Source organism: Panicum hallii, chromosome 2, assembly GCF_002211085.1.
Source record: "Panicum hallii strain FIL2 chromosome 2, PHallii_v3.1, whole genome shotgun sequence".
NCBI classification, from domain to species: Eukaryota; Viridiplantae; Streptophyta; class Magnoliopsida; order Poales; family Poaceae; genus Panicum; species Panicum hallii.
Window position 1 is genome coordinate 8,574,372 of NC_038043.1, and position 25,258 is coordinate 8,599,629.

Here is a 25,258-nt window from a genome sequence, read left to right on the forward strand (position 1 = left end):
GAGAAGTCCACGTCGTGCCCTGCCGGTAGCCGCGCGCCGTGCGCGACAAGCCGCGCCCACGTCACCGACCATGCGTCCGGTGCCAAAGCATAGAATTTTTTTTTCTGTGGTGAACTTGTGGGATTTGTGTACATTTTGTCCACGGTAATCATTTTGCTTGAGTTCTGTTCACGTAATCGATGTCCTAAATAAAATTTAGCACATGAGAAAATAACACCAACTGGCGTCCAATTCAGAAATTTAAAAAGGTGTGTGAGCTTATTCTAGTGTAATATTTAAGCCTCCAAAATCATAGCATGGAAGTCTGGAATTTGAAGTTGTGAATTGGTACGGGCGTTTTAAGAAGAAATTCCAAAACGAAGTGGAAAGGATATTTTCACATTGAAAGTTTGAAAGGTCCTTTTCCAAACTTTTGAGCTGGAAGATTTCAAATCAAAGAAATGACCAATTGAGAGTTTGAAAATGAAAGTTTTGCGTTCAATTTGAAAGTTTTTCGGCCTCAGCCCCTAAAGCCCTTTGCCCATTACCACAATTAAAATGCGCTCAAGGAAGATACACCTTTATACCATTCAAACAGGACCGGTACCTCATCTCAAAACTATTTGCTTCATTAAAGCATCTCCAACAGTCTTCATTTTCCTATTAAACTATAATATTGAAGAAAAAAATATACTCCAACAGTTTACCAAAACCTCTCCTTTTCCCCAATAATTATTGGGTCTAAATATTTTACCCAACTGCCCTCAAATAAAGGGGGAATTTTTCCTCTCCCAACATGCTAGTTGTATTGGGATGAGCTTATTGGAAACTATAAAAGCATCTTCTCTGATAATATACGAAAGTAGCATCTTCTCTGATAATATACGAAAGTGGTATCAGGATATCCTAAAACTACCTTATTAGAAGATGTTTGTTAGAAAGTGCTGGAGATGCTCGTTTTTTTTGGCTACTTGCCACACATGTACATAGTTTTTTTTACAATTAAGTCAAGTTTTTGTTAATCTCCATTATCACCCACTCTTTATATTTTATTCATTTTGTGCCAATGACAAATGCAACGATATTCAACATTGGATATATTCCATCATCAAAATAACAAGCATGTTGGTAACAATTGGGCTACGTGAGTGATCCAGAAAAGGCTGTGCCAACACAAGCTCAGCAGCTGAAGCTCGATAGACGACAATAACACAGAGGTGATGCGCTTATCGAACGTATGAAAATTCATCTGAGATCCAGTAAAAATACCAGTTAAGCTATTAAAGTCACACATAAACTTTTGCTCACTTTTCAGCACTTACAAAGGTTTCAGCTGTTTAAAGCTTGGGGCTATACAAGTAATAAATTCGTAGTAAAATCATTCAACCAGGAAAAAAAGTTTTAAGAAAATGAAAACATACAGAAAAGACAATTCCATAACACATTATTTTCTTCAAAAATAATTGAACTATACAAGTTATTCACATTGTTATGCAGAACCGAATCCGACAAAATTTGGATAAAACAATGACTTTCAAGGAATTCCTAGCTGCTACCATGAGAAAAATGATGCTTTCCGTCTGAATACTGCACACATGCATTTCGGGAGGGCAGAACGAAAAAACCTATTCCCAACCCAGCCAACTGAAACTTGAGAACAGCAAACCAACCTATCTGGACAAAAGATAATTACATAGCACAACAGGGAGAAAGGAAACCCTAGGTTGAATTTACATCATCTGATGGAAGAATGCAGAGGTATATGCCCATGCAGCAACGTATTGTGAGGAAAAAATAAGTGTCGTCTCTGGCCCTTTGAGGGCTCAGCTCTTCAAGAATTGAAAGGCAGGCATTGCATTAAGTTCTTGCGGTGCGGTGACATTCTGAAATTCTTTGGCATCCATAGAATCTGCTATCTCTTCAAGTGATATGGGCATGCTGCAATGAGTAAAGGTCAAAAGTTAAGCATGTCCTCAGAATTTCACAAGCAGCACAGTAATTTTTTTACACACCTAATTTCATCATCCAGTAAAAAAGTGTTCTCCAGATTGTCCTGGTTCGATTCCTTGGTCATCAGTGTTCGCATCTCCTCAAGGACCTACAGTCAAGAAGAAAATCAATCAGTTCCACTAGTAATCGGCTAAATCAATCAGTTCCGCTAGTAATCGGCTGCTCTATGTTCTATGAATGAGGAAAATGCAAATTCAAAGTGCAGAACCACGAAACAGGCGAAATGGTGAAAAGTTGGAGGTATCAATTAGATTCAAAACTGAAGTGGCATTCCATAATACATGAGCTGTTGAATCCAGCTAAATTTCCCATTTTGCAGAATTTGTGCTAATGCCTTTCCATGTGCATCCAGGGTGAAATGAAACTGAATACGACTATATATTTGAGCATTAAAAAACAGATTCTCTTATTACCTCTTCTGACACGCTCTCTGTGTTATATTTGTCATCCCAGTACTGAGTGCATATTTTGTAGAGCTGCTGTACACTTAGTACCTGCATGATACCGGAATAGAGTGAGTTGGTTGGTTAGTTAGTGTGCGTGTGTTGTGCGAGGGAGGGAGCACTTACTGGGCAGAGATCATTGACTATTTCATCATATGAAATCCTGAACTTTTTGAATATGACCTAGACAACATAAATATCTCATCAGTATTGGAAATTCATACTGCAAGTCCTTTAAGGAGCCATAAAATACAAGCATCAACTGAAGCCATAAATGCCTCTCCATTAAATTTACCAATCGGAAAAAATCAGTTCGGACCATCCTCAAACTAAATGAGTATTTTACATGAAACGTCAAACTTACAATCTATCCTAATAACATTCAACTAATGCACCAGGGCCACCCACCTGGTGTGATGCGCTGCTACTAACAGCCACACACAGAGTGCCTACAGACATGACCCTAAAAAGCAACCAGAACAGGACATTGGTAACTTCCTTTTCTCCAATGCAACAAAAAAAAATTATTTCCATTCTAGGAAGCTATCATGCTCATTTCCCTTTATTCAGGTATCATGTAAAAAGTGTCATCTTAGACAATCTGGAAACAATAGAACTACATTAAATTCCATGATATATTTTACACTAACCATGAGCAAGTCAAATATTATAGCTTTCTTATAACTACCTCCACCGGAAAAAGATGACGCTTTTGACAGCCAAAATGATCTAATTGCAAGTCAACTGGGCTGTCAGAAGCATCAAGTTATTCTGACCAGAGTGAGTACTTGTTTTACAACTTCTGTACTTCAGTTCTCACACTAGCTAACCATGTTATAGACACCTTGATGACAATCTATAAGCATAGGTGTGAACGAATTGCTCAGGTATCACATACCAAGAAACCAACAGCTTGCCTGATATGCTTGAGTTCATCCAATGCAGATCCTGCATACTGTTAGCATGTAATAGTTAGGTACGAGCAAAAGAAACAAAATGCATACTTAATGCTGATAGTTGCACTTCAACATTTAGCCAAAAAAAAGGAAATACAAAAATATGATAGTCCTGTGAAAGGAAAGCAAGATTAGAGGGAAAATAGAGGGTTTTACATGATGAGCATATAGTGAGAAGAGAGCCCCTATATAACATAAGATTCCACAAACAGATATGCATATGTTGGGTGCCATAGGAATTCAGAACTCATTTAACTTTTAGCATTACAGCTTTACGGGACTAATGCCAACTAGAAAAAAAAAAGGTTCCAACAATGTGCATCCATGGAAAATGGTACAAAAAGAACTCAGGTTTAGATATATGGTGCAACTGCACGTTTAAGATTACCTCTGGCTTGACTTCTCCACACCATGCTTCTAGTTGTGCCAATCCTTGTTTCACATACTCTCCATTACTGAAAGAGCAGCACTCATGACGTACAAGAAGGCTGCAGAACAGTTTAGTGACATAGTAAGCAATTTATGCATTGGAGGAAATGGAAAAGCACTAAACTGGAATCAGCAGATAATTTACCTATTGAAAAGTTGTGCATTGATAAATGAGAAAACCTGGGTAAATATCTTCCGGATAAAAATAGATGGGACCTAGAAGTTCAGCAGAATGTTTAGAACAATACCCACTAGTTATGGAGAAGGTAAATCAAATAAAGTAAAACTTACACAATTGTCTTGCAAAATTTTCAAGAGTTCATTCAAATGATCGACCATTGCCTGCCAATAACTAGCTTGATTTGAAAATGAACGTCCCCTTGGCAAACTTGACGATCCAAAAGAACGCCCTCTCACCATACTAGCTTTAACAGTTCTTGGGACCTGCGGTCACAACATGATCCAAAAATCAAAACCAATGAAAACACTAAAAGCACTGTGAGTACATGCAGGTGAAGGTTCTGAAACAGAAAGATAACTGGGAGCGGTAAATGTCAACCTAGTCAATAAAAAATGTGGATTTTTCGAAACAAAGGTGTACATTATAAAAGAAGATTCTTAAACATTCATATCCATAGTAACCTAAAGAGTGTGTGTGCAATCAACTGACATGAGGTTAGCAAAAATGAAGATCACATGGTATAATACCTGAATAGCATACGACAGTAAGGAAGAAAGATCTTTCTTCAAATTGTCACAGATCATTCCATATAAGCCTTCCACAAATGCTGACAGTTGCTGCTTAAAAAGAAAAGCAGGATACTTGGCCTCAATTTGGCGCACAAGGTCCATATCAACAGTGATGTTTGAAGAGCGGAACACCTGAAAAAATGACAACAGCAGATGCGGTCATCAAGTACTGATAATGTAAGAGAGAACTAAACTATGCCATATCAAATTCAGGACACATCTTGTCCTAGAGATGCACTATGAAGTTTGGATCACAACAAAATATGCCTCCTCCAAACAGAAACAAATATGCACCAGAGCAAGGTGTTCCGAATTATCGTAACCCCCACCCCCTTTATACACTTTTGTTCGATGAAAACTTTATTTTGACACAAGTGTACTCAAAAAATTACAATGCAGAATCTTGTCAAGAGGACAGATATGTGACTCCACTCCAAGAGTAACCGATGAAACATACCATCCTCCCAAGAAATGATGATTGAGTCTGTGGTCTCTTCAGTGGACTAGTTCCTGTTGTGCCAGCAGCTTTTAGGCTCTTTTGAAGCATGATCAGTAAAGTCGATGAATTCGATAACCAGTATGCAAGATCCTCATTGCTATCGTGGTTCTGAAATGCACAGAATGTCAATTATTTAACAGCTAAATCAACGGAGAGATACCAGGAACAAATGTTTGTGGAACATGGTTTCCATGTAAAAAAACATAGAGAATCAATAAAAAGCAGAAAATACCTGCATTGCCGAACCAAAAATTTGAATAAGACGATCAAAAACACTTGTTTTTTCTGTTTCAAAGATCTTCCAATGCACAAGACACTTATATATGGTTATTGCAGCAACTGGCTTTCCTTCGCTAAAGCCAATATTTTCACTAACACAGTTTATAAGTGCATCAACACTCTCCTGCAAGAAGTATATTGTTAAAGTGAAGCTTCATATGTTATATTGTCCTATAACTTTACTAAATGACTTAAAAACACACACAGATATAAACATTTTAACATACATGCTGCCTCTCAAAAAAGGATGCCCTAGGCTGTGCAAAGCTCCCATATTCCCTGGGAGCTGGAGTGCCATGAGGTGTCTGCGGACAATGACCGAATTAGATTCAAACATAGACAACTAGTAGTTAGCAATTTAACATATTGTATAAGATAATTGCTTCTGACCGTTTGTTCACTACGTGGACTGCCATTAGTCAATTTCTGCAAAGGTAGAAAGACAGAAATATTTCAGAAATAAAAATGTGTAGCTTAAAATTTTAACAAGTAAAAATGTGCAAAGTAGCAATATAGAAAACAGTGCAGGAAACACCAGTGCACCAATATTTGTACTAAAATGCTCTATAACATGAGGAATGGAGAGACGTCATACAGATTTCGGAGATGAATTCTCGGGTATTGTTCTAACAGGAGTACGCAACAGTGCCTGCTGCCGAAGTAATTGGTTTTCTGCTTCCATAGTGGTTACCTTTTCTTGAAAACTACCCATCCGGCAGAAGAAACAAGTTTCAGAAGGTAATCAGCAAAAGAACAGATGTATATGATGCACCAACACCAAAAGAGATTACATATGTAAACAATGCTGACCTTAGCATTGTGTTGGTCAGTTCATTTATCTTTGACTCAGCATCTGCAGCTTTCTTCATCCACTCTTCCCTAGTTTTCTTCATTTCTTCAAACTTCTGTTCTGTTTCACCAATTTTGGTCTCAAGAGAGCCCACTAAAGTCTAAAAGTATAGAAGAAATACAAAGCACCATGTCAGCATCTTTTGTCGTAATACAAAGGAAAGATAGGAAAGACGTAAATGAAAGAAAAAGAAGAAAAATGAGTTGATAGGGCCAGATGATATCACAAGCCTCATTGAAAGAACTAAGATGGGTTAGGCAGCACTTCCAATCAGATGTTAGCTTTCCTAAAAGCAAGTTCTACTAGGAAAAGATGAGTACCACCATGATCATTTCTTAGAATTTAACAGATAAGTTTGGCAAGTTTTTCTAAGGCCATCTTATGAGTTAAGATGGTTCAAAGGTTGTAGTTAGTTTGGTGTACAAACCATGTTGAGGCACCAAAAATATAGTAGGATAATAAATGTTTATTCACAGAAAAGCACCTGCAGATGGTTATAATGGATTAAAAACCAAAAATATGTTTCTCCTGTAAAAAGATACAAAATATGCAAAGAATTTAAAGTAGAGATTAAACAATGCTTATGTTCCAAATTCCAGCCCACTGAATTTAGAAGCATGATCAACTATATGGAGAATCAGATGCTTGGGGGCATAGCTCATTAGCATTTGCTCATAGTTTGAATATTGTGCTCTGTAAAGTGTACTTCAATTCCCATCACATAATGTGACACAATATAGTGCCACGAAAAATCCCTTAACGTAACTATGAACTAGCATGATGCATTTCGCTCATCCTGAAGGTTTTGATAATTTTACCACAATAGTTGATAGACAGACAAATGCAACAAATGTAATGCAGTGGACATCAAAATCATTTATCATACTTACCTTTAGATTCTCATTTTCAACAGTGAGTTTATCAACAAGAGTTGTATCAACTTGAACTTCTGGTACTAAGGCAGCTCTCTCAAGTGCTTCTTTCGCGATTTCTTGTTCCCTTTTCAACAGATCTTTTGTCTCCTTGGATTGTGATTGTAGTTCCTGCAATTGTTGTTGCAACTTCCTATTTTCTTGTGTCTTAGCTTCCTCCATGTCAGCCTGCAAGCAAGGAAACACACAGATCAGGTACTTGCAACAGCGTTAGATGAAGCAAACTAATATGAATGTCCATAGTAACACAGGGTGTACCAACAGTAATAATCCATGTTACAGAGTTACATATCTATTTTAACTTAACCTTATCTATGAATCAAGTTCGCAACAAAGTGTATTGTTTGCATATACAGTAAACAATGCTTGTTCACTTCCTAATTCATATCATGTATTGTTTGCATATTCAGTAAACAAAATGAGCTAATAAGAAATTTGGATCGAGCCAAACTGACCCACTTGCATTCCTAGATTACAATTAGCTTTAAACTGGACTGGAACTGGAAAGGAATGAGTTGGGCTTAGAAGTTCATCTCATAGTATAGAATGATAAATAAAAAAAATACTAGGGTAACAATATGCAAAAACCCATTTAAATGCACTGATGTGCTTAAGTCACAATATTAAAAGGTCAGTAAGATAACAAAAAGGTTCATCGAACATAACAGCTTTCTTGTTCAAATTAAATTCAAAAATCATGTAGAAGTGCCATCTTCACATCATATGTGCTTGTTTCACATATGTTTTGGCTTAAGGAAAACACTTGAAAGCAAAATTCATTAACAAAATGCCCAAGTTATGAAAATCAAACTCCAAGTTCACCAAAAGAGCAAATATATGCATATATATATTATGAAAAATCCAACAATATATTTAGGACACTTTTGTAGCTTCTTCATCGGGTGTAAAACTACCTCAACAAAAAGAAAAGAGAAACAGTTAAAATAAGAATCAGACATTGCACAGTTAAAGAAGTAGCAGACAATGCATAGAAACTGAGAGATATATTTACTGTTGTCATGCACTTTTATTCCATAGCACTCATAATTTTGTCCCTGCAATGTAATAACAGAAATCCCTCCAAAATGTTTATTAGACTCACATTTCTTGATTGGACAATTATGGAACTAATATGTCCTTGAACAGTATGCTGGTCCTGTGTACTTCAATATTCAATAAGCACTGCCTCAGAAAGGGATTGCTTTGTTCCACTGGAAACCATGATTTTTTTTTTGTATTTGATGATTTAGACTTGTGGATATGCATTAAAAAAAACAACAGCCGACACCATTCCCATGTTGATGTTGCCCCTTGTCTCATTAAATTCATTAGGTTATTCAGTTATCCATCACAACCAATCAATAAAGAGACTTGTTGTATTGTTGCACATAACTACATGGTTAAAGGACAGAGGTGCACATTTGGAAAATGCAGCTATATTTCTTTTTGAAATATTATTACATGAAATTAAAATTACACTTTTCAACCCCAGCACATTTAATAAAAAAATGTGGGAGTACTCTTTATGAAATTAGCAAGTATATATCAATCATACGCCTGTATGCAAAATAAAATAATCCAGAACTTTACCCTGATGCGTTTCTCTAGTTGCAGACGCCAGGTGAGCTCCTCCACTTGCTTCTCTAATTTATTCTTGGCAGCTTGGAGAGCACCAGTTTCTTTAGCAGCCTGAAAATACAAGAAAGCATGAGGATGATAATATTGTAACTTAAACAATGATGACTTTACCAAACTCTGGCTAAGCTTTCATGTTGATCCAGGTTTCGGAGTACCAGAAGTGTGAGAGCTAGATTTATGGCCGTTAGGTGCGCTTGCATATGGAGTTGGCGATAAGGACCATAGCTTTTAACTGACCATAAGGAGTTGGCCCATAAATCAGGGTTGGCACAAAAAGACATGACCTCATTTGTGTGTGAATACCCAGTTATTAATCAATAACATTTTTTCTCGAAAGCATCAATCAGAAACATTATAAAGAGTACACCTTCGTTGATAATCAGCTGATGACTTGTGTTATGTATAGCATTGTAATTAAAAAGATACTGCAGCAACATACCAAAGAAAATTACAGTAAACTATACTCAGGCCATATACACAGGTGCTTCGTACCATTTTAAGTTTCCGAAGTTCTTTTCTGGCAACTCTTCCTCTCCAAGCACATTGTGCAGTAACAGCTGCCTTCTTCAAGCTCGTGTACCTAGAGCGTGCTACATAACTACGCCAGAAACTCTGTGGAGAACAAAATGAATAAAAGTGATGTTAAAATATTGTATCATAAATGGAGTTAAAGAGGGATTAGTAAGAAATGGATACAGTTGCATTGGCTTGAACTGTAATCTAGTTAGATAAAGATACCTCAAGAAATAGAGCTAGTCAAAAAAAGTTATAAAAAGAATACCTATTTATAGCTTAGAGTCAACACACAAGAAGTACTAGGACGTATTTAATATGAAAGTATACTCGTAAAGGTAAATACAAACTTTTTCAGGAAATGCAAGGTTCAGAAAAACGTAAAACAATCCTCAGATAAACATGGTCAGTTTTAGTTAATATTTAAACATGCACAAGACTTTGATGGACGACCGGAAATTAGATACTTCCAAAGAAACTAAAACAGAGACCTGAAAACATACCTGAATAATCACCACAGCTTTTGTTTGCAGACGGAAATGGAGTTCCTTGCGAGCAGCCATACCACGTAGACCAGATTGGATAGTAGTTGATGCGGAACAGAGATTTCTGTAGTTCTTCCTTGCAAAGTGCATACGATAGCAGGCTTGTATTGTTAATGAAGCAGCCTCCCTACGGAGATCTTCATAATGATATCTTGCAATTTGTCCTTCAGTTATCACATTTCAACAATCATTATCTCCGTTTCAAAATCATAGAGAATACTAAATATGTTTATTTTAAATTTTTTCAGAGTAACAAGAAGATATACCTCTGCAAATAGCCTGAAGATGGGTAGCAGATATTCGAAGTTGAATGAAATTTTTGCGAGCCAGGTAGGACCGAACTTTTCTCTGGATCTTAGTAGCAGAACACCCCAACACCTGAGTTCTCAGAGCATCTAACTCAGCCATTTGACCAGCCCGCAGAAACACTTTAGTTTTCCCTATCTGTAAATTGGACATGAGAATATAAGATATATAAAGGGTACTTAAAACTAACATAATAAAGTTAGAACTTCAGAAGCAGCAACTTGTCCAGATAAGGATAGAGATTGAATTGCACGTAGGGTTTCTCTTATAAGTAATTCCTGTAATCCATTTGACAAGATACATACAAGGTTGTTCTAAAGCTTGTCTTAGAGGAATTGCAATATTTTTTCTCATGATATCAAGAGAACAGGTCCATTGAATGGGTTGAAACAGAACCAGTGATTAGCCATCAAACAATACAACTAATGTAGAACTAACTTCTGTCATGGAATCATACATACAGAATACATGACTTTCAATTTTTTTAGAATATTTAGAGCAACATGTAAAACTAAGTGTACACCATTCAACTAAATCTGCTAACCAGAGTGGCCTTTTCAGTGGTTACAAGATTAGGAAAGTGAATATGTTGTAAGCCTTCATAATAGAGAAACAGAAGAGAAGCCAAAGAAAGACCAATTCTAGTACAAGTGAAAAATTAAAATTGATTTGATTTAAAGACATCAAGACTACACATTTCACCAACCAGCACTAACCTGATAGCCTGTGAGATTGGCTTTCTCAAGGAGCATGTTTGTAGCAGTAACTTCATCATAACTGCCAACGTAACAGTAAGGACAAGCTGCAAGGCCAAAAGGCAACCAAAATGCAATAGACTAGATCAAGATAGTGTAGATTACCTTTCACCAAGTACTTCAGGTAGTATGACCCCAAAACGATCAACAAATTCATCAAATCTACGCCTCGTTGGATATCCTAGACAGCTTATTCTTATCGCCTCTAATACTCCCTGTTTACAAGGTTAGATAACGTATCAATTTAGCATATCTATCTTCAACAGTTAGTTAATACAAACAAACTGCATCAAGAACAAGATTTATCAGCATAAAAATCCCCAGGCATACCGCCACCATGTGTACAACTTAATACCACAGGAATTTATAACCTGTATTTTGCTCTGTTCACATGATTGTCCAAGGTACTTGTTACTTTACAATCTATATGGTGAAATTTGAAAGAAGAAAGGCATTTAGTTTGAAACAGTTTTATTTTACCAGTGTACAGTCTGCCTTTATATTTTGACTCGACCTTTTTATCCATATAGAAATATGTACTTCCAGTGAAATAACTCAGCACAATGTCTTACCCCACATCGAAGTTGCTGGAGAACATTACTGTTCTCGAAAATTGCTGGCTTGAGAGCATTATTGGGCTTTATGCAGCGTATGTAATGTGGTTCTGTTGCACTCAGAGTTTCCAGCAAAGCTTGTAATTGTTGCTGTGATGTTACCAGAAATGATAAATTTCCTGATACAGAAGCTATACAGGTTTATGTCTGACAAGCAACACACTCTTTTACCTTAAAGCTTGAACCTATCGATGTAAATTTCGTGGATTTAGTTGATCCTTCAGAAGGTGGGAAAAGACTTGAAACAAATGAACATCTAGAAGCATTCAATAAAACTTGATGCTCGTTCACAGCATAATCAATGTTCTTATCCAAGAACAAATCTGTTTGATATGTAACCTGCAAAAGAAGAAAATGATGATTATAACATGTGTACCTCGTACTCTATCCCAATTAAGAAAGATATGATGGCAGTATAGAACCACAGAACTAATTCATCTCCAGGTTAGACGAATGGATCATGTGCAGCAAGTAAATTATCTTGCCATGATGGGGACAAAGCATATGCTGAAAAGTGTGTTACGGACATGTTAGAAAAAAGAGCCGTTCAATTCAAAACTTACATCTGTTCATCAATACCTAACATGCGTTTATGCACTCATCCACCTCAAAACATTGGTGCGTGTACATTTCTAAACATGTACACCTGGAAAAACATCTCCTTCTGTGCAGTTGTGCACTATGTAAAAAGAAAAGGAAGATGAACATGTATGCCACAACTTCTCTTTTGTCACCTCTTCTTCTGGTGCAATGCGTATCTGATTATATTTCGCACAAATTTATGAATATGTTACATGACATGATGTACATGTATATGTTCTTTACTTCTTTCAGAATTATTTTTATGTACAACATAGGTTTAGAAGAACTTTGGTTCAGAAAAATTGTGTCAGTTAGAAAATGATCACTTAGTTTTCACCAATCAAATTTTCACATGTTGATGATCTTTGCTTACCCATTTATCCTATCCAATAATGGCAAGTCCATAGATCAGAAACCTTCTTCAGCAGCCATTAAGCTTTTGGGCTTCAAATTGATAAATGTGAAACTCAACGAAAGTTACAGTTGTCAATCCAATTATGGGACAGACCTATCTGTTGTTTTTTGTTCTACTCAATTATATCATCCTCTATGATGCTCCTACTGTATTTTTTACAACGAATAATCAAAATTCAGTGAGCAACAACTGGTACGATTGGTTGGAATGGTTATTTCACATAAGACATCTGTCAAACCCGACTTGTATTTACAGGTTACATGAGTAAAGTTTGACTTAATTGAGATGCAAATATACCACCAAGCATGGATTGACATTTTTTGCAGGATATAAGACTGCCAAGTTGTGACCCACCACCTGGGACCAGTTTATTGTTTGCATTATGACATATAATATAATGCGTGCGATCACATGTGTCAACATGTGTCACTGTCACAAGTTCATAGTTAGTGCATCATGTATCATCAGTGGCAAGCAAAAATATGTTGTAAGTGTGAAGAATTATTCTTTCAAATGATAGTAGGGCCAACAGAACAAATACGCTACTTACATTTCCAGCGTAGTGATGAATAGTGAAATCAGACCGCGCGAATTTTGGCCTACTGAAGTGTGGGTTCCCTTTAAATTTTTGATAAAGCTTTTCAGCAAATATTTCATGGGTTGAATTTCGCAACATGCTGAAGCACAAAACAAGACAATGTTATAAAGGGTCAGAACTACAAACAAAACAAGATATTCACAGCTTCCTTACCAAGTCTCATCCAGTAGAGCAATTATACCCCCTGGTTTCTGTATTAAAAGAAATCAGAAGTCAAAAATGCAATCCCATAGTATGGCTAAACTGCAATTGAAATTAGTAACTAATATTTCTATATGGTTAAAATGCACATGGTACTCAGACCCATTCAGATTATTCAATAATTCTGAGTACCAGATAATTCTACATTCAATCTTAAGTTTCATTAGTCTAAAAATAACTAAAAAAGACAATAACTTGCTGAAGGCAGATGAAAGAAAATGTCATGTCTTCAAGGTAGTGTTGAAAGCAGATCATATAAGTGCAAAAATGAAATATTGATAATAGATAAAACACTGCATAGGATACTGTATGTTGTTCACCTTCTCAATAAGATCAAGAATCTCTTGGTTGTCCACAAACTGGATATAACTCCAATCAATTTCTTCCTTTGTATATTCTTCTTGTTCCATCTTAAACACGTGCTGCTCATGGAACATATACAAAGAACGATTAAACACAAATCAAATTTTTGTTTGACCAGCTAAAACATAGAATGCAGAACATTTTCAAGAAATGAGACTTCCTTTCTCTAACCTGATTAAAGTGTTGCTGCAGCTTCTCATTAGTTAAGTTGATACAGAACTGCTCAAAACTGAGGCATAGCAAAACATCACCAAATAACATTTATCTTCCATATCAACAAAAGGTAAAAAAATGGTTTCAGTACCAATTACTAAGTAGAGGTATGAAAGATCAAAGTCTCTTAACAGGGAGAGCATACAACGTGGCATATTTGTTATGCAGTTACTGTAACCAGTGCAGGCGCTAGCTAAAAGAAACTACATGCAACAGCTATAATGAAGAGCACATATTTCAGCCAAATTTCATACCAACAGACCCCATTTATGTCGACAACATGATAATAGTTTTCCATCAAGGTTTTCTTCTTCTTTGGGTAAGTGTTGAGAGTACCATTCCTACAGGTCCTTTTTCTCCTTTTCAATATATCCAATTACCATGCTTTTGATATGTGAATTTGATTCAGTATGTTTCAGACATATGTTCAGATATATGAAATAAAATGAACTCAACATACATATTGAATGATTCTCACAATGTGCAGTATGGTCATTGTTCATGTATTTGTAGTTCCCATAAAAATGTTGCAAACAAAAAGTCAACTATAGACAAAAGTACATTGGGAGAAAATTTCCTAAGATATTCTGACATTACAACAAGATTTTTAGTTAAAAAGCAGAAAAGTCGTGTCTGTTTTCTAAGCATATCAAGATCATTGTTTTAAATAATATGCTTGCATAGTAAGATATATGTGTTGCATGATCAATCATTTCCATTTTGAACAAATTCCGAAGACTTGGGATATGCAATGAAACAAATAATTCTAATACAACGTAAGCCATTTATATTCAAAATAGATTGATTAGCTTTGTATTGCAGCAAACAAAGTTGAACATGTTGAGCCCGCTAAATCAGTGATATACACTATCCAATAAAAAAATCTCGCTGCTGTTCTTTTGTTACACTCTATTAAAGCATTGGTAAAGATAAACAGATGATTAAATGCAAAGGCATACCAGTTAAGCACCTGTTTGTCTTGAAACTCTCAAAACCATATATATCCAGCACACCAATCAGAAGCTTTGAGCTCAGATCTTGTCCTATTGAAGTATTGATCTTATTTACAAGCCTAAAAAGCAGAAACATAAATGTGAATCATCTATTTTGCTATGGAAGTAATTTAATAGAAAGCAACATGACAATAAACTACTGACTAATGTCAGAACTTACCAATCAAACAAACGAGAGTAAACAATTCTGGCCAATGCATCTCTACTAAGGGCTGCTGCTCTCGCATCTAAATTTTTCACGATACTTTCACCACGTGTTGCTATAACACGCTTACACAAAGATTCTTCAAGACCCTTTTCATCACACCTGTAAAATGTTGTCAAATGCATCTCTCACCAAAGATGACAAATAATGTTATCGAGGGAACACAAGAAAGGACTAATACATGAAAAGCTCTGCAGCTATCTTAAGATGGAACTGAGATTTTTCATCTTTGGGTACAGAAGAATCTGCTTCGCTCCCTTCTGAAAATTCCACATTGCCCAAATGAAGAATAGCAGCTACAACTCTAAATATTGCATCCTGCATGAAATGCCAATGGAAGTTTAAAGTGAATATTTTATCTTTCAAGCGAATATTAATTTCAACCATGCCCTTGCCGTTACCTGTTCATCAGAACTAATGCCCACAATGTCCATAGCCCTCCTAGTTGTGATATATTCTGAGGCATCATCCATCGCATCAAGTTTAATGCAACTAGACTGGTTAAGATAGTGAAATGATGCAGCATCTCCTAATTTATATCTCTCACGGTCCTGCAGCAGAAACATTTTGAGAACAGATCAATAGGTGTAGACTACAGACTCAAATAGATAAGGGTAAACAAATGAAACAAAACGTCATGTTAATGAACAATTACAACAGCCATAACAGGAAAAAATACGAGCCAAAAGTGCAGTATATTGCATATATTGTGTTTGCCATTAGATGTATGAAGCTTTAAACAACAGACAGACCCAAGTGATAGCTCGGTTGGTAGAGCCTCCAACTGAGAGGCCACCCACCCAAGTTCAAACCTGGATGCATGCAAAGTATGGTTTAGCTCCCTTAGAACTGGTTTCAGCAAGTTTCTAGCCATCCAGGGTTCGGTACTCTCATTATTTAAGATGCAGCCAGCAGCATGACTTCTCCCGTGGTCGAGTTTTTGTCTTAATAACAGGTATAAAAATTTACTGAGAATCTGGCAAATTGGCTGCTAAAATGGTCAACCAGCAGTTATAACATGATAATCTCTAACTGCATAGATTTTATGTACTAATGTGGGGTTTCATTTACAAAAGTTGTCCATATATGTGCAGTATTTATTTTGAAGTAATATAGTTCCACAATGTTCTGGCTCCAGATACCCCCAACTTGATCCTTTTTATGCATTAAAAAAACTAGTACTAACATGTTGAAAGCTGGCAAGATAGAATTCCACATATATCAGTTACCTCAGGTGGTGCAGCACAAAGCATGTAAAAGCAGTGATAGTTCCTTTCTGGATCAGATATTTGACAGACACGAGACCTTTCAAGGAGGTAAGTCCTTATGGCAGCTCCAGAAATCTTCCCATTCTGATCAAACTGGATCTCAACAAATTTGCCGAAACGACTGGGTAATAAGATAAAAGAAAGCCATAAACTAGGAGGAAAAATAGAAAGCCATGATAAATAAGCAAACACAAACTACTGAAACAAAGAAAAGCATAAGTGTCGTTGAAGTTCATTACCTCGAATTGTTATTCCTGACTGTTTTTGCATTTCCAAATGCCTCAAGAACAGGATTGGACTGTGTCAAACAAACAGATAGATTGGATAGCATAAGATACTAGAATGACATCAAGATGATGAAATACGAATTTGATCCAATCTAGAGAAACAATCAGCTTGCTTCTATATGCACATTCCAAGATGACAGTTCATAATCCATATGTCTAGTACTTTTAGTTGCTCATTGTTAGATGTATATACATCCTAGTGTATTTTCTCACTAGCGTAGGGTGCTATTTGCACTTTGTACAGAACCGTATCTGGCCCTTGTGGGCATGGTAATACATTTTGAGTTGCCATTCATAACACTCATATGCCCAAGAGTAAGGACACCAAGGAATGCCTCACCTCCAGTACTTGTTGTTGCACTGACCTTCCTCCAGATTGAGCCTTGCCACCCATAAATGCAAGATACTGCATAAGACTTTTAGTGCTTTCTGTCTTACCAGCTCCACTTTCGCCACTCACTAATATGGCTTGGCTTTTACCATAATTAATCATAAGCCTGCATGGCCGATACGTCAGATACATGCTCCATAATTAATGCACGAAACACTCAAAAAAGTTTCTTTTTGTGTGTGCTGAAACACACCTATATGCACGGTCCGCGATGGCAAAAGGATGTGGACTCAGGTCGCCGAATTCTGCTCCTTTATAAATTCCCATCATGTGATTGTTGTAAAGGTGTGGAAGTCTTTGAAATGGGTTGACAGCTATTAATATGTTGCCAGTATAAGTCTACAAGGACAAACAAATTTAAGCCATTAGATCAGGCCAAAAAGTTGTTCAGTACAGTAGAGGATATTATAAAGCATACAGTTACAATGTTGAAACAGTAAATACCATTACAGTAACATCAGCAATTAAACATAAACACTATATGGGGAGGAGGTGTAACTTGAACAAGTAATTGTACTAGCATCCTAGAGAATGTATTAGAATCAGAAATTTAGAGCAACCAAGAACTCATGGGAATGGATCCAAGCATGAATGAAAAAATAGCACAAAAAGAAGAGCTAATATGTTGAACAACTCAACTTACATATATTTCATTCATTGCATATCTAGACTTCAAGTTTTGTAGGACCCCTGGTTCATTTAGATAAGCCAGCCTCGTCATATCCTCAACACCACAGCGCTTTGCTTCTGCATCCTTAGGATACACACTTGAGACATTGGCAGTAACCTGTGACCAAAATATAAATATGTTTATCTATTATATGCTATAGGATTATATTCTGGCACTCACGAATTAACAGCTTCAGACTTAAAAAAGTAATTAATATGAGGCATTAATAAAGAATTTTAGGATTAAAGTGTTGCCAAAGCCCCAGTTAAGCATGAATAGAAAGTGTTGCACCAATAGCCATTAGGACCTCACAAACTACCAAAAGTTCACTTTGGGTGGAAAATAAAAAGGAAGCTATCACAGAATTAGTAACTGACCTTCTTCCCAGAGCTGCAGTTTATTACTAATTCATCTCCCTGGACCTCCTCCACCAGCCCATCAATCCAAGCCACATCCGCATCCTCAACCCAAACTTGAGAACCCACTGTAAAACGGACTTTGGATGCCTGCAACAGAAAACGCACAAGGACGTAGCTTATGCGGTTAACCAGTGATTGCGGCAAACTGAATAATCGAAGGATGAGCAAGACGATAGTAACAACTGACAACATCTCAACCCAAAAATCACAATCTGGGAGCAACATATACATATACTGATGATATAATAGTTGAGAAGTTCCAGAATATCAAATCCTTCAATTGCATTCAAACTTACAACACGCACAATATGAAGATCCACATTTGGTGATAACAAACACATGGGCTAAGTTTCATTCTCCACAGAACAAAATTCAAAACAAAAGAGTGAAGAGAAGTTTAGAGGACATCAATAGACATTGCCCCATGATTTTGGTGCCTATGTTTGCGCATTCATTTCAATAATGGAACACCAAGCAGAGTATAAGGGTCCTGATTTTCTAAACTGATGCTGGCTCAGCAACATCACATTCACATAAACCTATATCAAATTCCACGAGATGATCAGACCCCACATGTCCGTAAGGAGAGCCTTAGTGAGCCAAATTGGACGGAATCTACCATAACACAGAGTTTGAGCCCGAAGCCAGAGCCCCAACCTCGCCACATTGCACAATCACGGTCAGAAGGAAGGACAGCAAACAGCTCCTCCGATTCGTATCCTATATACCATTCCCTAGAACAACGCCGTTCATCCGAACGATCTCGCCACGCGGCTGCTTCAACTAGACGAAATCACAGGGTGCGAAACGGAAACACCCCGAACCGAGCGTGCATTTCGGCGCCGTCACCGAGCGGCCGATCCCCAGCCAGCACGCTACTTCCCAAACAAACGAACAAACAACCAAGCGCAGATTCCGATCGGGCAAATCGTAGCACGTACCATTCAGCCGGCGGGGTCGGATCAGGCCCCGCGGCGCCGAGGGCGAAGAGGCGGCTCCGCTGGCGCGATCGCAGCCGCCGCCCTCCTCCCGCGCGCCGCCGCGAAGTGGAGGGGAGTTGGCGCCGGAGTTGCCGACGCGCGAGCCCAAGGCGGGATCGGCGCCGCCGCCGCCGCCGCCTCCGCTGGAGTGGTTGGGGGTGAAGGCCGCGAGATCGCGACGCGGACGCTAGATTTGGATTCGGACCTGTGTGTGTTTCGTGTCTGTCTGTTTGTTTTCCTCTCTTCCACGGGAGGTAGGCGACTAGCGAGCCGCGAGGAGGCGAGGACCGAGTCGACGGGGGAGGGAAAGGGAAGGAGCTGGGCACGAGTGCGAAGTGGGAAAGGGAGTGGCGAGATTAAACAATGCCGAGAGGAAGGGGAGGCGCGCGCTGCTGCGGCGCGGCGCGGCTGTCAGTGTCAGTGCCACAAAGGCGGGGTCCGCAACACCGAGGAGGGTAGCTGGACCCGGCTCTTTTTATTTCTTTATTTTTACTCGCTTTATTAAATGCTTTTCCTTTATTTTGTCGATCGTGTTTCATTGTAGATACATATGAAATGTCCTACTGAAATTTTGTGCATACTTCAATATACTTGCTTGGTTATAAAAGGAAATGCATTTTCTACGAGATCTAGATTTTTTCGGGAGAAAAGAAAATGCATTCATTGTGTTCGCCAGGCTCCAGGGAAACAGTGTCTTTCATTCTCGATTGACAGCCGTAAAAATAAAACCTCCCAACCACGGCCGTGATCACGCATGTAAAAAATGCAGATGGTGCCTCTGCCTCCGCATCCACATGCGTGTCAAAAAGGACTAATCTCTATAGGCCTTTTTTATATGGGTATTTCTAAGATAGCCACAGTAGTAACATGTAATGACGGCCTATCGGATGCAATAATGATTTCATGTTATTGTTTCATACACTTCATATAACATTTCATGACTCATATACATCGGTATTTGTGTCTAGATAGTTTTATCTAGCTGGAATTGCTCTCCACACTCTTAAATTTGATTCCTCATCACTAGACAAAATTGAATGTGCTCTATTAAAATAAACCATACGAGTCTCCACGTAACCACGACACTGCTAGGGGTGACCAAGGCCCGGCGACCATGGACGTTACCGGGACTCCTCTACATTCATATGCTCTAGACCTAATTAATAAGTAGGCATATATAGAGAATGTGAGGCCTAATCTGTTGATCTTTTCGAAAAAAAAGCCTAATATGTTGGTAAGCCCACTAAATCGCTCAAACTCTTAGATCAGCCACTGTGCCCCAACTTGCATTTATGCATCCTTTTTAGGACACGTGATATTTTTTGTTTTCTTTTCTTGGAAAAAAGTGATAGATATAAGTAGGATCTATACATGTATTAGTTTTCTTGTTTTGATTAACCCACATGGCCACATTTGCACTCTGTTCTGATATTACTTTTAATAAAACTCCTAGTTCTCTCTATAGCATGATGAACAAAAACTATTTCGACGTAATTTTTAAACTTTCACATTTGTAACAACTTCAGCTGGAGTATGTATTTATGCATGATTTCAATCTTTTTTTAAAAAAATCAACTATTTGTTACACTTAACCACGATGGGTAGCCCATTCGACCCCTAACATTGATCAGAAATCGGCCATCAAGAATCGATGGGCCTTGAACCTAACAAAATACGGCCCAACCAGGGCCCACAATTTTGCCACGTCGTTCCGACTCCGAGCGGCCTCCGGAATCCGAGCCGCCGCCGCCGGAGTCCGTGCTGGTAGGCCCATGGCTCTGCTCTCTGCTCCGACGGATTCCAGGCGCTGCCCTCCCGTCGCCGTCGGGCCCCCGCTTCTCACCGGCGGCGGGGACGGCCTCTCGATTCATGGGGAGCCGAGCTGAGGTTCGTCCAATCGATTCCCCGTCCCAGAGTGTGAGCAGCAGACCGGTGTATGTTTCTGAGTTCCACTGTCGAGAGATAGACTGGATGGATGCGGTTGCAATAGAGTTCTGGGATTGAGGAGAGTACAGAAGGAGGAGGGTTTTAGGAGGATCCAAAAGCTTCTATACAGCGGATTAGGGAGAGGAAGAAGAGCAGTACAGGTGAAAGAGAGGAATAGGAGCCGGTTTAGGGTTTCGATTCTCAGTCTAATTGATCGACGCCGCCCTTCCCTTGCCGTTGCTGATGCCTTGTGTACTTTGTGCTTGGAAACCTTGAACCAGTTACGGCCAACAAGCTGCTCCACTGCCTAGCTTATAGACAGTCCCTAACATTGCTCACGTTGTATGAACCCGGATTTCCATGTTGTATGCAGATGTTCAAATTCAAATGCGGACACAACTCCATAAAATTTTACTTGATAATCGGCTCCTTCATGAATATTGGACTAATCTGCATGAATATTGCATTAAAGTTAGATTTATTTTTCCAATTTTCTATCCCATTTAAACCTATTATTTGAAGATCAAACCCTCCTCAATTAAATTTACTGCTTTAAGCTGCCAAGTTTGTGCTCATGTCCTTTGGTGCTTGAGTGATTTGACCATCACATGAAGGAAGCAAGAAGCTTTAGAGGGCATCCAGTGGCTGGCAGCGCGCATGGCGCTGGCAGGTTTCCGGGATAGGCAGACAGCAGAGTGCACTGCAGTGGGGCTGGTGAGCCTGAGTGGCTCCTGGAGCCAGCCCCCAAGCCGGACACAGGGTGGACTGCAGCGTTGCTGACTGCTGAGGGACCAGGGGACTTGAGGGGTGCGCTCGTAGCTACAGTCCTGCAGCTGGTGGCCGAGTGTGTCTCTTCCGTTATTGGGCCTTAGGCTGCTAGAGCTTTTTTGTTAATAGCTGGTTCGGGGGGGGGGGGGGGGGGGGGGGAGGGAGAACAGAGCCGTCAAGCATGTGAATTTGTTGTGCAATTCAGAATGGCCAAACATCACCCCATATACAGTTGCTTGTACACAACTATAGGCTAGACTATGGATTGTTGTTTCTCATTTGTCAGGTCAGCAAGAAGTCTTCAAAACTATTACTCCACGTGTGGCAACACTAATATATACTAGTGGAAGAAGTGGCACACCGAAAGGCGTAATGCTGACCCACCAAAATCTCTTGCATCAGGTAAAGACAAATTCTCAATTTTAACCAAAATCAAGTGATGGTATGCTGCATTGTGTAATAGGCACTATTTTGTTTCCTTATCTTGATGTGATTTCCTAATCGGCTAATCCTTATGATATCAACATAAGCAGTTGTGATCGGCCAGGTAAGGAATATACCCTGTTACTACAAACAGTTTGCGATACAAAGTACAACTAGGGTACATATTCTGATGAAAACCCTATGTTATTATCAGAAACTGTGCAATGTTACTGCTATTGCATTGCATTTGTATTTATCAAAATTATCTCTCAAACTTTTGTTGTGACAAGATTATATTTGGATACTTCCCTTGGTAGTTATGAAATTCCTTCATTTGTTCTCTGCATAGGATCAACAGCGTCTTGGTGCCATAATTGTTCCCAACAATGATGAAGTTCTGGCAGAAGCAAAGAAGGAAAGTCCCTCGTTCATGAGAATGGCGAAGTAGCGAAAGATAAGGTCATGAACATGTTGTCAGATTCTTTAGCTTAGGATCACTTCTGTTCTGTTAAGAACAGGAGAGAGACATGAGAGAAGTGGTTTTGTGCAGTGAAGCTAACAATGTATATTTCTATGTTACACAAGCTTAGATACACAGGAGGGTTAAATGTCCTTTTATAGGAATTTTAGGTCGGTGCTACAGTACCACTACAGTAACCGACATTATGTTGGCCTGCGCTTTACAGCTAAAGCAAAATCCAAATTTACTACTGCTATCAGCTGTCAACAGCTGCCTATAACTTAATGGCTAAGCAAAGTACATCTGACCCTACTGATCAAAACAAAACAAAACTCATGGATTATCTCACAATTCTCCCCCTAATCCTTATGTTTCTATCTAATGAGTCTGGACCATTCCAATCCTTGATCTTAGCTCTTGGATTTTGACTCGCCCAAGTGCTTTGGTGAGGATGTCAACGAGTTGGTCCGCAGTGGGGATGTATGTGGTGCTAATTCTTCCATCATCCAAGTAGCCCCTGACGAAGTGATAGCGGAGCTCGATGTGCTTGCTGCGCTCATGGAAGATGGGGTTCTTGGCCAGTGCCAAGGCAGACTTGCTGTCCACCTTAAGCTCTACTGTCTGAGCTTCCTCTCCGGTGAGTTCGCTTAACAGCTGAGCCAACCAAATGGCCTGAGTGGCGCCGTGGTGGCAGCAACATACTCTGCTTCACATGAAGAGAGTGCCACCACACGTTGCTTGATGGATTGCCAGCAGATCAAGCAATTGCCAAGGAAGAAGAGAGTGCCACTGGTGCTCTTCCTTGTGTCGATGTCGCCAGCGAGGTCGCTGTCGCTGTAGCCGACTAACCGTGCTGCTCCTGTCCGTCGCTTGTAGCACAGACCAAACTTGAGAGTGCCAGCGACATAGCGTAAGATTCTTTTCACTGCCTGCAAGTGCTCTTCTGTTGGATGCTCCATGAATCGACTCACGAACCCAACGGCAAAGGCCAAGTTTGGTCGTGTGTGGACAAGGTAGCGAAGGCTGCCAACCAGCCGTCGATAGTGTGTTGCATCCACCTCCGGTGCAGTGCTCTTGCAGCTGAGCTTGAGCCGCTCCTCCATTGGCGTTTGGACTGCATTGCAGCCTGCCATCCCGGCCAGCTCCAATATGTTCTCAGCGTAGTGAGCTTGGTGCAGGGTGATGGCATCATCATCTTGGTGCACCTTGATGCCCAAGTAAAGGGAGAGGAGGCCGAGGTCACTCACTTAGAACAACGTCTTCATCTCAGCCTTGAACGCTTCAATCCCTTCCGACGAAGCACCAGTGATGATGAGGTCGTCCACGTACACGCCAACAAGCAGAACAGAGCTGCTGTCACCACGACGGTACATAGCGTGCTCATGTTCGCTTTGGTGGAAGCCAATCCTCTTCAAGGTCGCGTCCAGCTTCTCGTTCCATGCCCGAGGTGCTTGCCACAGCCCATAGAGTGCCTTGCGCAGCCGCAACACCTTGTGTTCTTGGCCGAGAACAACGAACCCGGGTGGCTGGCAGACATAGACTTCCTCTTTCAGGTCACCGTTGAGGAAGGCAGACTTTACATCCATACGATGGACGTTCCAGCCAGCTTCTGCTGCTAGAGCAAGCAATAATCTGACAGACTCCATGCGCGCAACAGGCACAAAGACCTCATCGAAGTCGACGCCGGCTTGCTGGACAAAGCCGCGTGCCACCAATCTTGCCTTATGCTTAACCACCTCCCCTGTTTCGCCTTTCTTCAATTTGAACACCCATTTAAGGGTGATTGGGCGATGTCCTTGAGGCAGGTCGACGAGCTCCCAAGTTTGGTTCTGCTCGATGGAGTCGACCTCATTTCTCATTGCCGCACGCCATGCCTCCTCTTGTTCTGCTTCTGCAAATGTCGTGGCTCACCGGTGCTAATCATGTTCAACTCCCCCTCGAGATTGCGCTGCGCAAGCCTAGGCACTGGCTGTCCTGCTCCAATCACACCCTCAATGGTGCGGTAGCGGACAGGCGAGTCACCACGGTGCGCTGCATCAAAGCGCTCTTCATCATTCTCCAATGGAGTGATGTGCTCCAGCTCGAATGGGCTATCCTCTCTGTCAGAGGACGCAGTACTGCTTGGTGCAGGAGTTGCTGGGCTTGCTGCTGCAGGGACAGGGGATGGTGTTGGTGATGGTGTTGGAGCATGGAACGGTGCCGTGTAGTTATACTTGACTTGGAACTCGCTTGAGCCGCTGTCGGTGGTATTGCTGTCCATGGTTGACGTCCAGCTCCAACTCCTATCCTCGTCGAAGATGACATCACACACAATGCTGACCCGGCGCGTCACCGGATCAAGTAACCGGTATGCCTTCCCACCGTCCTCATAGCCGATGAATACGACGGGCGTGCTGCGGTCATCGAGCTTGCACAGGTGTCCCTGTTTCTTCATGTAGGCGAGGCAGCCAAAGGTGCGCAGGAAGTGGACAACCAGCTTGTGGCCATGCCAAGCTTCGAACGGTGTCTTGCCGGCGAGTGCCTTTGTGGGGGCGCAGTTGAGCAAGAACACCGCGGTGCTCACTGCCTCCCCCCAAAA

General features: G+C 40.0%; 1 protein-coding gene and 1 long non-coding RNA gene across 2 annotated transcripts; one reads left to right on the plus strand and one right to left on the minus strand.

Moving 5' to 3' along the window:
• Window positions 1-1,406: 1,406 nt before the first annotated feature.
• On the minus strand, window positions 1,407-19,418 carry LOC112879963 (myosin-8-like). The gene is made up of 39 exons (XM_025944406.1): window positions 19,065-19,418; window positions 18,082-18,210; window positions 17,678-17,821; window positions 17,228-17,373; window positions 16,984-17,140; window positions 16,596-16,654; window positions 16,318-16,477; window positions 15,490-15,639; window positions 15,270-15,406; window positions 15,044-15,190; window positions 14,841-14,942; window positions 13,829-13,886; window positions 13,615-13,716; window positions 13,247-13,284; window positions 13,046-13,172; window positions 11,670-11,837; window positions 11,457-11,588; window positions 10,990-11,099; window positions 10,846-10,906; window positions 10,090-10,267; window positions 9,782-9,987; window positions 9,258-9,377; window positions 8,718-8,816; window positions 7,086-7,295; window positions 6,156-6,295; window positions 5,941-6,049; window positions 5,736-5,771; window positions 5,573-5,650; window positions 5,299-5,469; window positions 5,025-5,174; window positions 4,526-4,699; window positions 4,109-4,261; window positions 3,963-4,033; window positions 3,777-3,876; window positions 3,331-3,387; window positions 2,559-2,615; window positions 2,403-2,483; window positions 1,992-2,077; window positions 1,407-1,917 (listed from the first exon to the last, which is right to left on the minus strand). Exons 1-39 carry the CDS (start codon window positions 19,065-19,067, stop codon window positions 1,803-1,805), a joined length of 4,521 nt encoding a protein of 1,506 aa, XP_025800191.1. The 5' UTR covers window positions 19,068-19,418; the 3' UTR covers window positions 1,407-1,802.
• A 1,366-nt stretch (window positions 19,419-20,784) lies between these two features.
• Window positions 20,785-22,917, plus strand: LOC112879682. The gene is made up of 3 exons (XR_003226142.1): window positions 20,785-20,990; window positions 22,084-22,199; window positions 22,570-22,917. It is a non-coding gene; the product is annotated as an uncharacterized LOC112879682 (long non-coding RNA).
• Window positions 22,918-25,258: the final 2,341 nt, after the last annotated feature.

Excerpts from the sequence above, each read along its gene's own strand:
- LOC112879963 (XM_025944406.1), bottom strand. Across the intron at positions 17,822-18,081 it reads ACTGCAGCTCTGGGAAGAAG|GTTACTGCCAATGTCTCAAG; the intron begins GTCAGTTACTAA and ends TTTTGGTCACAG. Across the intron at positions 3,877-3,962 it reads AATGCACAACTTTTCAATAG|CCTTCTTGTACGTCATGAGT; the intron begins GTAAATTATCTG and ends ACTGTTCTGCAG.